Below are 13307 nucleotides of genomic sequence, written 5' to 3' on the forward strand. Positions count from 1 at the left end.
GGTAAGGTTGGACCCTAATTGGGTGAGCATTACCTGTGTCAATGGAGTGGTATGCCCGTTCAGTCAGTCCTGGGGTGGCTGAGAACGTTGGCACGTAGCTAGTGCACAGCTCCTGGATCTGCTGTCGCTGCATACACCCAAGGGTCATGGAGAGGTTCACCTCTTCCACACCACCAGCACATTTCCCTTCGTAGTAAACACCTTCAGGCCACTCAGCGTCGTCTCCTCCCTGGGCTGTAAACTGACAAACCTTTAATTCTCTGGAATAAAAGGGCTTTAGAGAATTAATATGGTACACCTTAGGCTTTCGGTTGGAGGTGGGGAATGCTATGAGATAATTAACAGCTCCCAGGCGCTCCTGGACAGTGAATGGCCCTTCCCACGATGCTTCCATTTTATGGGCCTGGAGCGCCTTTAAGACCATGACCGGGTCTCCTACTTTGAAGGAACGCTCTCTGGCATGTTTATCATACCAGGCTTTTTGCTCTTTTTGAGCATCCTGTAAGTTTTCTCTAGCAAGGGCTAAAGAGGTTCGGAGGGTGTTTTGTAGGTTGGTTACAAAGTCCAGAATGTTAGTTCCTGGAGAAGGTGTAAATCCCTCCCATTGCTGCTTCACCAACTGCAATGGCCCCTTAACCTCACGGCCATATACAAGTTCAAATGGGGAAAACCCTAAACTGGGATGTGGTACAGCTCTGTAGGCAAAGAGCAACTGCTGCAACACTAGGTCCCAATCATTGGAGTGCTCATTTACGAATTTACGTATCATGGCCCCCAAAGTTCCATTAAACTTCTCCACCATGCCATTTGTTTGATGATGGTAAGGAGTGGCAACCAAGTGATTTACCCCATGAGCTTCCCAAAGGTTTTTCATAGTTCCTGCCAGGAAATTAGTCCCTGCATCTGTGAGGATGTCGGAGGGCCAACCTACCCTGGCAAAAATGTCTGCTAGTGCCTGACACACACTTTTAGCCCTGGTGTTGCTTAGAGCTACTGCTTCCGGCCATCGGGTGGCAAAATCCATGAAAGTCAGTATGTACTGCTTTCCTCTGGCTGTCTTTTTCGGAAAAGGACCCAGAATATCCACAGCTACTCGCTGAAATGGAACTTCAATGATGGGGAGTGGCTGGAGAGGGGCTTTGACCTGGTCTTGGGGTTTTCCCACTCTTTGGCACACCTCACAAGACTGGACATAGGTAGAAACATCCTTGCCCATTCCCTCCCAGTGGAATGATCCCCCCAAATGGTCTTTGGTCCTGTTCACCCCAGCATGGCCACTAGGGTGATCATGGGCTAAGCTCAAGAGCTTGGCCCGGTATTTAGTTGGAACTACCAACTGTCTCTGAGGATGCCAGTCTTCCTGGTGTCCACCAGAAAGAGTTTCCTTGTATAAAAGTCCTCTTTCTACAACAAACCTGGATCGATTAGAAGAGCTGAGAGGCGGTGGGTTGCTCCGTGCCGCCGTCCAAGCTCTCTGGAGGCTTTCATCTGCTTCCTGTTCGGTCTGGAACTGTTCCCTTGATGCTGGAGACATCAGTTCCTCATGGGATTGTGGACCTAGGCTTGGTCCCTCTGGAAGCGATATAGGGGATGGAGCTGTTTCTGTTGACTGTGAACCGCTCTCCGCTGGTGCACTATGTTGGGATTCAGGCTCCGGCTGAGCCTCTTGTGTAGGGTTATCGGCTGCTGCCAGTTCAGGTTCGGTGGGGCCCTCTGGTGTTGAGGTTGCAAGTACTGGATTCAGTGCTGACACGGGGTCTGGTGTTGGTTGTTCGGCTGGTTCCGGTTCTGGGACTGGTTCCGTCTGGGTCTCTGGGACTGGATCCACTACTGCTGTTGCAGACATTGGCCTGGGGTCCAGGTCCATCACCTCTGACTGGGTCCTGATAGAAGTTTTCGGAACAGAGCTAGGCCTCACGGCTTGTTTAGCCTGGCTGCGGGTGACCATTCCCACCCTCTTGGCCTGCTTCACATGATTGGCCAAGTCTTCCCCCAACAGCATGGGGATGGGATAATCATCATAGACTGCAAAAGTCCACATTCCTGACCAGCCCTTGTACTGGACAGGCAACTTGGCTGTAGGTAAATTGAAAGAGTTGGACTTGAAGGGTTGAATCGTCACTTGGATCTCTGGGTTGATTAAATTGGGGTCCACTAAGGAAGCATGGATAGCTGACACTTGTGCTCCGGTGTCCCTCCACGCGGTGACCTTCTTCCCGCCCACACTCACAGTTTCCCTCCGCTCCAAGGGTATCTGGGAGGTATCTGGGCCTGTGGACCTCTGGTGTGATTCCGGTGCAATGAACTGTAATCTGTTGGGGTTCTTGGGGCAGTTGGCCTTTACATGCCCCAGCTCGTTACACTTAAAACATCGTCCAGCTGATGGGTCACTGGGGCGAGGAGGGTTGCTGGAGAACGGGGTGGTGGGACGATAAGGGGTCTGGAGGGTTCTTTTGGAGGTAGGTGGGGCTTTGGGTGGCCCCCGGTAATAGGGTGTGGTCTGGGGTGGTCCCTTCTGGTCTCCACTCCAACTGCGACCAGTTTTCTTCTTCTCTGCCACCTCCACCCATCTGGCTCCAATCTCTCCTGCCTCAATTACAGTTTTGGGTTTCCCATCTAGGATGTATCTTTCTATTTCCTCAGGAACACCCTCTAAGAATTGTTCCATTTGCATTAGGAAGGGCAAATTTACTGGAGATTCAACACTTGCTCCTGATATCCAGGCATCCCAATGTTTTACAATGTGGTAGGCATGTCGGGTAAATGACATGTCTGGTTTCCACCTTAGGGCTCTGAACCTCCGACGAGACTGCTCGGGTGTTATCCCCATTCTGACTCTCGCCTTGGATTTAAACAGTTCATACTTGTTCATGTGTTCTTTAGGCATTTCAGCTGCCACCTCAGCTAAGGGTCCACTGAGCTGCGGCCTCAGCTCTACCATGTATTGGTCAGTAGAGATGTTGTACCCAAGGCAGGCCCTTTCGAAGTTTTCTAAGAAGGCCTCAGTATCATCGCCTGCCTTGTAGGTGGGGAACTTTCTGGGATGGGAAGTGGTACCTGGAGAAGGATTGCTAGGGTTTGTTGGTATATTCTGCTGGGCCTTTATCCTCTCCATCTCCTCCACATGCTTCCTCTCTTTTTCCTTCTCCTCCAGTTCTTTGTCCCTCGCTTCCATAGCTCTCCTGTGAGCAGCCGCTTGGTGTTGTTCTGCCTCCCTTTCTTGTTCCTTCTTCAGCTGCATGAGTTCTATCTGTCTTTCATGTTCCCTTTGTCTTTCCTCAGCCTGAAATTTGGCTAATTCGAGCTGTAGTCGAACCGCGGATTTTGCCATTCTAACCTCTCTGTTTTTACTAACTTTACACCCGAGGTTTAGAAATAAACAAACAAAACTTGGCTGTAAAATTTTGCTGTGCTGGAATAGAATACCTATTCTCTGATAGTGATTGTCAGCCTACAGAAAAAGACAATTCCCTTGTCTCTGCTCTGGGCCCAAATTAAAGCAAAAAACCTCCAACTACTTGGAAACCTGCTTAACCAGCCCAAAGAAAAAGCAAATGGGTAGAACACACACCCCCTATTTACTTTTAGGAAGAAAAGAAAAAAAAACCTCTGGGTTGGAAGACTGTGAATTTCCCTGCAGGAGTTAAGTACCCTGCCTCCAGGCAAAGAAAACCTGCAATTCACAAGATAATCCCCTTTTGTCTCTGCTTGGCCACAAAGCAGAGAGAAACCAAGCTGCTTTCAGTTTCAAAGCTGCTTTCTGGACTTCCTAAAGATTCCTTTTTAAAATCTGTATTTCTAGTTCAAAAAATCTCAACTGGATCTCAAAATGATTTCAGGTTAATCCCACCACTATGCCACCATGTCAAGGTTCCTCCCCCACTCTGAACTCTAGGGTACAGATGTGGGGACCTGCATGAAAAACCTCTTAAGCTTATCTTTACCAGCTTAGGTCAAAACTTCCCCAAGGTACAAAATATTACGCCCGTTATCCTTGGACTGGCCGCTACCACCACCAAACTAATACTGGTTACTGGGGAAGAGCTGTTTGGACGCGTCCTTCCCCCAGAAATACTTCCCAAAACCTTGCACCCCACTTCCTGGACAAGGTTTGGTAAAAAGCCTCACCAATTTGCATAGGTGACCACAGACCCAAACCCTTGGATCTGAGAACAATGAAAAAGCATTCAGTGTTTTACAAGAAGACTTTTAATAAAAAAGTATTGGTCCAGTCTCGTTCTCCATGAATTCAGTGGCAAAACTTCCATTGATTTCCTTCGGGAATGCAGGATTAAGCCATGTAAAATATAATTATTTTATATTCTGAACGCTTTGTACAAACTGTAATGGAGAAAAATGACTAGTGGTTGACATACAAGTTGTATTTGTCATGGTGATGAGAATATATGTTTTAACACTTAGTATTTTTTCACTTTAATCATTATTTTGAGGATTAGATACACATTACAAAAGGCAGGTTGCAGAGTATGATACTGATAGAATATGAGAACAGAACATAAGAATGGCCATACTGGGTCAGACCAAAGGTCCATCCAGCCCAGTATCCTGTCTACTGACAGTGGCCAATGCCAGGTGCCCTGGAGGGTGTGAACCTAACAGGTATGATCTAGTGATCTCTCTCCTGCCATCCATCTCCACCCTCTGACAAACAGAGGCTAGGGACACCATTCCTTACCCATCCTGGCTAATAGCCATTAATGGACTTAACCTCCATGAATTTATCCAGTTCTCTTTTAAACCCTGTTATAGTCCTAGCCTTCACAACCTCCTCAGGCAAGGAGTTCCACAGGTTGACTGTGCACTGTGTGAAAAAGAACTTCCTTTTATTTGTTTTAAACCTGCTGCCCATTAATTTCATTTGGTGGCCCCTAGTTCTTACATTATGGGAACAAGTAAATAACTTTTCCTTATTTACTTTCTCCACACCACTCATGATTTTATATACCTCTATCATATCCCCCCTTAGTCTCCTCTTTTCCAAGCTGAAAAGTCCTAGCCTCTTTAATCTCTCCTCATATGGGACCTATTCCAAACCCCTAATCATTTTAGTTTCCCTTTTCTGAACCTTTTCTAATGCCAGTATATCTTTTTTGAGTTGAGGGGACCATATCTGTACGCAGTATTCAAGATGTGGGCATACCATGGATTTATATAAGGGCAATAAAATATTCTCCGTCTTATTCTCTATCCCTTTTTTATAGTATAGTAATATAGCGTAGTATAATAGTAACAGGGATGGTGTTCCTAACCTCTGCTTGCCAGAAGCTGGGAATGGGTGACAGGGGATGGATCACTTGATGATTACCTGCTCTGTTCGTTCCTGCTGGGGCACCTGGCATTGGCCACTGTCGGAAGACAGGATATTGAGCTAGATGGACCTTTGGTCTGACCCAGTATGGCTGTTCTTATGATACACCTTAGTGATTGTTTGACAAAATGGCAAAGGCCTCGTGGATGCCATCAAGACATAACATTTGACGGTAATACACAACCTGTCTTGTCTTGTTACAAATATAAAGCATAAGTTTGTAAAAAGAAAAATAGTATATGAGAGAAATATTTTTTAAGATAAAGAAATTATTTTGATGTCACTTACAGCAGTTCTACACAGGGGTAACTATTTATTTCATAGGAGTTACTTTTGATTTACACCAGTCAGAAAGCTTTACCTGGGTCCATTATGTTTTAAATCAGATGATAGTTACAAAGTTTTAAAATAAATCTTTAAAATGTTTTAAAAGAAACATTTTAAAGAGAAACACATGAATCATTCAAGTCAATTCTAAGACTCAACTTGATATTTTTAAAAGTACAGCTTTGGGACCATATTGATTTCCAAAACCTTTCACAGTGTCATTTCACAAGATAGCAAGCATCAAAACAAAACAGAGAAGTCTATCAACTGTTTGAAATTGGATGTTGCCTAAGGCACAGAGGAAGATGTGAGATCATTTTTAAGTCATTGCATTATTTCTCTTTTATAGTCACAGTATTACTTTTATTTACAAGGGAAAAAAACCTGTAAAATGCTGACTTGTCCCCAGCCCACAAAGGACCCACTGTCAGACACAAAATCTTTTTACAGGCACTTTGCTTTTCCAGACATAAGCAAAACCTACAAAACAGTTCCTCAGCACGTCGTGGGCTGTAGCTCCCAGGAGATTTTTCCTATTTGTCTCTTTCATCCTCTCCTGCTTCAGGGCCTCCTGCAGGATTCTTCCTTGTTCTTTTGACTGAGCCCTACTTCCCAGGGCTTTCTCCCTGGAGGCCTTTTTTCCCATTGCCTCCCCTGACAGCCTCTCCTGCTCCCTGTTTCTCTTCTGGAATAGCAGCCCCATGACTGCCACCCTGGAGCCTGGCTCCTTATTTAATGAGCCTACTCTGCTCTCCAGCCACAACCCAGCTTGACTACTCTCCTCCGCAGCTGGCCCTTGCCTTTCTCCCCTACCCCCCACACCCCCGTGTGAAAGCAGAGTTGACTGGATACTCAATAGCCAACAGCAGCTATACTCCCCTAAATAGCTAGCAGTTCATATTTTCTCGTTCTGCCCTGTGTCTTTCAGATAACGTAACAACACCTTTCTAATACAATCGCATTTCCCCCATATTTTTACTAAGTAACATAATGTAACTTTTCCCTTCCTTTATCAAAGCGCTTACGAACCCATAAAAAGTGATCAGTTACAGCACGCACATACTCCAGCTTTGTGGTCGTTTATTTGTTTAAGCTATAATGGCCAGTCAGTACTCTGAACAAAATCACTTCATTTGTCCAATCAGGGCCCTGAAGTATGTCCTTATTCTCAACTCTAGAACACAATTCAGAAATTCCTCTTCCTCTTTTTTCACTGATCCAAATTTTTGGCCATTCCTCTTTTAAATTTTTCTTCACTAGGCTTTTGAATTGCTGTTTACTCGAGGGTATTTCTGTGTCAGTCCTTCCATTTCTTATAGCACTTTTAGCTGCCTTGTCCACCATTTCATTCCCTGTTATCCCAGTATGTCCTGAGATCCAGACTAATGCTACATGTATCCCCATCTGTGCTAACTCTATTTAGCACTGTCGATTATTTGCAGTTAACTCACACTATTAACTCAAAAAAATTAATCGTGATTAAAAACTTAACTGCGATTAATCGCATTTTTAATTGCACTGTTAAACAATAGAATACCAATTGAAATCTATTAAATATTTTGGATGTTTTTCTACATTTTCAAATATATTGATTTCAATTACAACACAAAATACAAAGTGTACACTTCTCACTTGATATTATTATTTTTGATTACAAATATTTGCATTGTAAAAATGATAAACAGTATTTTTCAATTCGCCTCATACAAATATGGTAAAGTGCAACCTACAAATGTCGATTTTTTTTTTGTTACATAACTGCACTCAAAAACAAAACAATGCAAAACTTTAGAGCTTACAGGTCTTCTCAGTCCTACTTCTCATCCAGCCAACCACTAAGACAAACAAGTTTGTTTACATTTACGGGAGATAATGCTGCCCACTTCTTATTTACAATGTCACCAGTGAGAACAGATGTTTACATGGGACTTTTGTAGCTGTCATTGCAAGGTATTTATGTGCCAGATATGCTAAACATTCGTATGCCCCCTCATGCTTCGGCCACCATTCCAAAGGAGATGCTTCCATTCTCATGATGCTCATTAAAAAATAATGCAAAAATTAAATTTGTGACTGAACTCCTTGGGAGAGAATTGTATGTCTCTGGCTCTATTTTACCCGCATTCTGCCATATATTTCATGTTATAGCAGTCTCGGATGATGACTCAGCACATGTTGTTCATTTTAAGAACACTTTTGCTGCAGATTTGACAAAACGCAAAGAAGGTACCAATGTGAGATTTCTAAAGATAGCTACAGCACTCGACTCAAGGTTTAAGAATCTGAAGTGCCTTCCAAAATCTGAGAGGGACGAGGTCTGGAGCTTGCTTTCAGAAGTCTTTAAAGAGCAACACTCCGATGCAGAAACTACAGAACCCAAACCACCAAAAAAGAAAATCAACCTTCTGCTGGTGGCATCTGACTTAGATGATGAAAATGAACATGCATTGGTCCACACTGCTTTGGACTGTTATCGAGCAGAGCCTGTCATCGGCATGGACACATATCCTCTGGAATAGTGGTTGAAGCATGAAGGGACGTATGAATCTTTAGCATATCTGGCATGTAAATATCTTGTGACTCCAGCTACAATAGTGCCATGAGAACACCTGTTCTCACTTTCAGGTGACATTGTGAACAAGAAGCAGGCAGCATTATCTCCTGCAAATGGAAACAAACTTGTTTGTCTGAGCAATTGACTGAACAAGAAGGAGGACTGAGTGGACTTGTAGGCTCTAAAGATTTACATTGTTTTATTTTTGAATGCAGTTTTTTTGTACATAATTCTACATTTGTAAGTTCAACTTTCATGATCACAAGATTGCACTACAGTACTTGTATTAGGTTAATTGAAAAATACTATTTCTTTTGTTGTTTTTAGAGTGCAAATATTTGTAATAAAAATAAATATATGGTGAGCACTGTACACTTTGTATTCTGTGTTGTAATTGAAATCAACATATTTGAAAATGTAGAAAATATCAAAAAATATTTAAATAAATGGTATCCTATTATTAACAGTGCAATTAATCACGTGATTAACTTCAATTTATTTTATTAATTGCTTGGCAGCCCTAACTCTTATTGGAAATATAATTTTGTTGATTCGATTATTTGTACATATGGAGACAGTCTTTTTTATTGCCCTAAGGCCGGATAACTAGTCCAAAAAATGAACTAGAGAAATTCATGGAGGTTAGATCCATCAATGGCTATGAGCCAGGATAGGCAGCGATGGTATCCCTAGCCTCTGTTTGCCAGAAGCTGGGAAGGTGCAATAGGGAATGGATCACTTGATGATTACCTGTTCTGTTCATTCCCTCTGAAGCACCTGGCATTGGCCACTAGACAGGATACTGGGCTAGATGGATCTTTGGTCTGACCCAGTATGCCATTCTTATGTTCTTATGACTGCCACAGCTGGGCGTACATTCCAGATCCAGTTTCAGCCCCTAACTGCTTGGCTTCCCCCCTTTTTAATTCCTGTACCCAACCCAGGTGTGGCAGGGTGGAGCTAATTAAACAGGACTGGCTACCCCTTGGCTTCCTGGTCCTGCAAAGGGGGCAGGCCACCCTTTTACAACTATTCATATAATTTAAAGCATATGACCCTTTTCAGTTCACTTTTTAATTTTTTCTCTGAGTTTTCATCACAATTTCATTATGTACTGTATTTATATTTTATAAATATTATTTGGGTGCCCTACTGAGGAAGATTTTTGACATCCAAAAGCATTTTAGTGTGATTTTTAAGAAGTATGTATCATATTACATCAAACTGGTAATACAATATACATCACAACACTGCAGGTAAAAAACAGATCCTATGAAAGCACAATTACAGTATATGATTTGAAGCCTAAGAGCACTATACAGAAAACAAAAACTAGAGGCTACTTCAAACTCAATATCTTTGACATGGAAATCCTCATTATAGGGACAGGATCTCCACTATACTTGGTAGCATTTGGTAATGAGAAGAAAACATAAGATGGCAAAAAAAAGTCTATCCCTTCCCCAACTAAATCCTCTCTCCCTACAAAAAAGCCTCGAAGAGATGCTCAGTTGCTCTAACCCACATTTTGAGTTTGTTTCATTGCAATACAGAACTTTTACAGCATCTATAATTTCCCTTATCCTACAAAGACTTAAGCACCTGCATATCTTTACACGTATGAGTAGCCCCGTTTACTACAATTTGCATAAATACGCAAATGCTTAAGTCTAAAGGATCAGGGTCTTGGTTTTCTACGCCATCACTGCAGGAGTAAGCAAAGCCTTCCATTATGACAAAATTATCTTTTGCTAGTCCAGCAGAGCAGTGTTACTAATACAAAGATTTGTAACCATTTTGATGGGTAGCCTTGAAGTGGCTTTCTAATATTAACAAAGTTAGTATAGAAAAATGGTTCATAGAAATAACATGGTTGCTATAGAGGAAGAGTTGTGTCCAGTACCTCTGTCCCCAGACAAGTCCAATTATAGAACCATAGAAATGAAGGGGCTGGATAGGACCTCCAGAGATCATCTAGTCCATCCCCCTCCCCATGCTGCAGCAGGATTAAGCATACATAGACTATCCATGACAGGCATTTGACAAACTTGTTCTGAAAAACCTCCAGTGACAGGGATTCCACAACCTTTTTTGGTAATCTGTCGCAATGCTTACTTATCCTTACAGTTAGAAAGTTTTTCCTAATATCTAACCCAAATATCCCTTGCTGCGAATTTATGAGAGCATTCTTGTAGCTACATCACACAGAATAACATCCTTTGACTTCAATGGGAGCTTCACACTTGGAGCATCTGCAGGACCAAGCTGCATAGGTATTAAATTCCCTGACCTGATACTGTAGCCCTAGCATTTGTGAGTAACAATAATTTTAGCTCTCATCGGTTTTAAGTAAATCCTGCTCCTCCCACCACAACTCCTGTGTGGGCCTTGAGGACCTTCAGTAGAACGGAACTGATGTGGGTACATTGCACAGGGTGGTCAGATGCTGGGAGCATGCCTACGTTGCCTGCATTCAATGTGTTACGCTTTCTTCCCTCAAAGTTAAGCACAGGATTAAGCACTTTACTGCACTGAAGCCTGAACACTGGAGTTAATGCCCAGTGATGGTGGTAGTTACAGAAGGATTGCACACTTCTGCATACAATGGAGGAGAGTCTGTGGGGCTGGTGGAATTGCAGATACATAGACAAACCAGAACTCTGTTGAGGAGTGCAGAACATGCATGGGCTACTGCATTCCTGTGTCCAGCAGAGGGGAAGAATTACTTCCTCCACCTTCAATTACTGGTCCAACCTATGGTACGCAGGCTTGGTGCAGGGTACAGGATTTGCCCAATTGTAAGTGGAGAAGTAATTTGGGTTGATGATTTTTAATTTAAGAGATCTTTATCTCACATACGATGTGACCTTCATCGTTTGCCTTTTGATACCTTTTCATATATTATGACCTCACCAATATTAGGTGCTATCATCAGCTGGTGCAAATCAGCATAACTCCATTGACTTAGTGTGAGCTAAACTGATTCATGCCAACTGAGGATCTGGCCCATTGACTTTTAGCTCCTTCGCCCAATCATCTCACTAATGCTCAATGCACTTGTTTCTGTTTAGAGCAAGCAGTTCCAGTGTTTTCCTGTCTGTCTGAAACTAACTAACAATAGGATGGTCTCCTTTTGAAAATCTTTTCTGAATATATTCTCATTACTGTGTTGCTATTAGTCTCATTTATGGACAGACAATACTCCATTCAAGCACAGTTGTTAGAATAGCAGTAATGCAATAAGGCCAACCTCCTGTTACAGAAGTAAACCCTCCAGTACTACTAACTGCCTAAAGCCATGTGACTGGCTTAGCTAATCACTATACTTACTTTTCAAACCCTTTTATTATAGAAACTACTTCTATTTTACTTCCGCCTTTAGGCTCTTCAGACATATCAGAGTGATCCCGCCATGAGAAGGATGCTAAATCAGCTGTATTTCTACATCATGCCAGTATTTAATGTGGATGGATACCATTTTAGCTGGACCAATGTAAGTAGTTCGGTTAATGTTTCTGAAAACATATTAAAATCGAAAAGATGGAATGATTATAGATAGAAGTCTCATTTGAATGCTGTAATGATCTGATTCATCACTTTATTATATCTGACCTAAGGATATAATTGACTTGCAAGAAAGTTAAAATATTGCACTGAGCATCTTCAACATAGATGATTTGTTACATATACATAGTTGTTTTATCAACATGTATTCAATTATTTTCATTATTTTAAAAATTATAACTAGGATCGATTTTGGAGAAAAACAAGGTCAAAGAACTCACAGTTTCGGTGCCATGGTGTAGATGCTAATCGTAACTGGAAAGTGAAATGGTGTGGTAAGTCTGGAAATAAGCTGAATGTGGATAACTATGTCATCCTGCATTTAACTGTCCAGAGCACTGAATAGATTAGAACATTCTACAGCGGCCGTAGCCTCTCCATAGTTAAGATTGAAGCTAGCATCCCATTGGCTAAACCATGGTTCGTGAGCCACACGCGGCTCTTTTACAGTTAAAGTGCAGTTCATGGAGCACCGCTGCCGCCCCCATTCTCCATGTACCAGACTGGCGGGGGGAGCTCAAGGCGTCTGCCCTGCAGCAGGGTGATGGGGCTAGGATCTTCGGCCAGAGATGACTGGTGCCTGCTGAGAGTGGGAGAGCACAATTTAAAGGTTTGCTCCCGCCCCAACAGCTTAAGTCACGCCCGCCTCCCATACCCTCAGCAGCTCCTCCCTGCAGCTCCTAGCTGTTTGCCGCTGCCTCTCCACCCAGAGCTAACACCTGGGAGCTGCAGGAAGGGGCCACTACTTTAACTCTGTGGGGAGAGGCAGCAGCAAAAGCAATGGCTCTCCCTGCAGCTCCCAGCTGTTTGCTGCTGCCTCTCCCCATGGTCGCAGCTCCCAGTTTGCCAGTTCCAGCAGCTGCCATGCAGGGAGGGGGTCCTGTGGCACCATGTGACTGAGTGGGGCCAGCAAACCCTGGCAAAAATCTTGGGGGGCACATGACCCATGCATGGCAGCTGCTGGAACTGGCAAACTGGGAGCTGCAACTATAGGGAGAGGCAGCAGCAAACAGCTGGGAGGGGGGTCTTGGGGCTTCAGCCCCACAGGGCATGCCTGCCAGGGCTCGGGGCTTCAGCAGTAGTGGGGCGAGAAGTGCCCGGCTGGCACGCCCCCACTCTTGAACTTCTGAAGGTTGTTGTTTGTGGCTCAGAGGATCAGTAAGTTTGGCCACACCGCATTATATTGTAAGCTTGATTGTGAATGTTCCTCCTAACTTCTCAAAAAAGAAACCAAGTTTTCTGAAATATCAGGTGCCACATCTCACCCCAACGTAGAGTTTTTCTGGGAAATTTGGTAAAAGCGGAGAAAGAAGTTTTAATGTTAGGAGTATGCACTAACTGCTTTGTACTATTCCAGTGATGCAAAGGAGCTGTAAACCCAGTTTAAGAAGCTAATTAAGCCAGTTTTACAGCTGTCTTTGTGGTGCTGGAATGAGCTAGTATACAATGGTAAATGTGGCTCATGGTGTTATCTAATCTGTTTGTTTGTTGTTGGTTTTTAATTCCTAACTTTTTTTATTTATGTTTCTAAAA

The 13307-nt window shown here is 43.1% G+C and overlaps 1 protein-coding gene across 1 annotated transcript in view; it reads left to right on the plus strand.

Annotated features, from left to right (window-relative positions):
- The window catches only part of CPA6 (carboxypeptidase A6), a 120712-nt gene that overhangs the window by 94299 nt on the left and 13106 nt on the right, over positions 1–13307 (plus strand). The window contains exons 7-8 of the mRNA XM_073329611.1: positions 11593–11703; positions 11959–12049. Of these exons, the coding sequence (XP_073185712.1) occupies positions 11593–11703; positions 11959–12049 (202 nt within the window). The remainder of the gene's footprint in view (positions 1–11592; positions 11704–11958; positions 12050–13307) is intronic.

Source organism: Lepidochelys kempii, chromosome 2 (assembly GCF_965140265.1).
Source record: "Lepidochelys kempii isolate rLepKem1 chromosome 2, rLepKem1.hap2, whole genome shotgun sequence".
In the NCBI taxonomy this organism is placed as follows: domain Eukaryota; kingdom Metazoa; phylum Chordata; order Testudines; family Cheloniidae; genus Lepidochelys; species Lepidochelys kempii.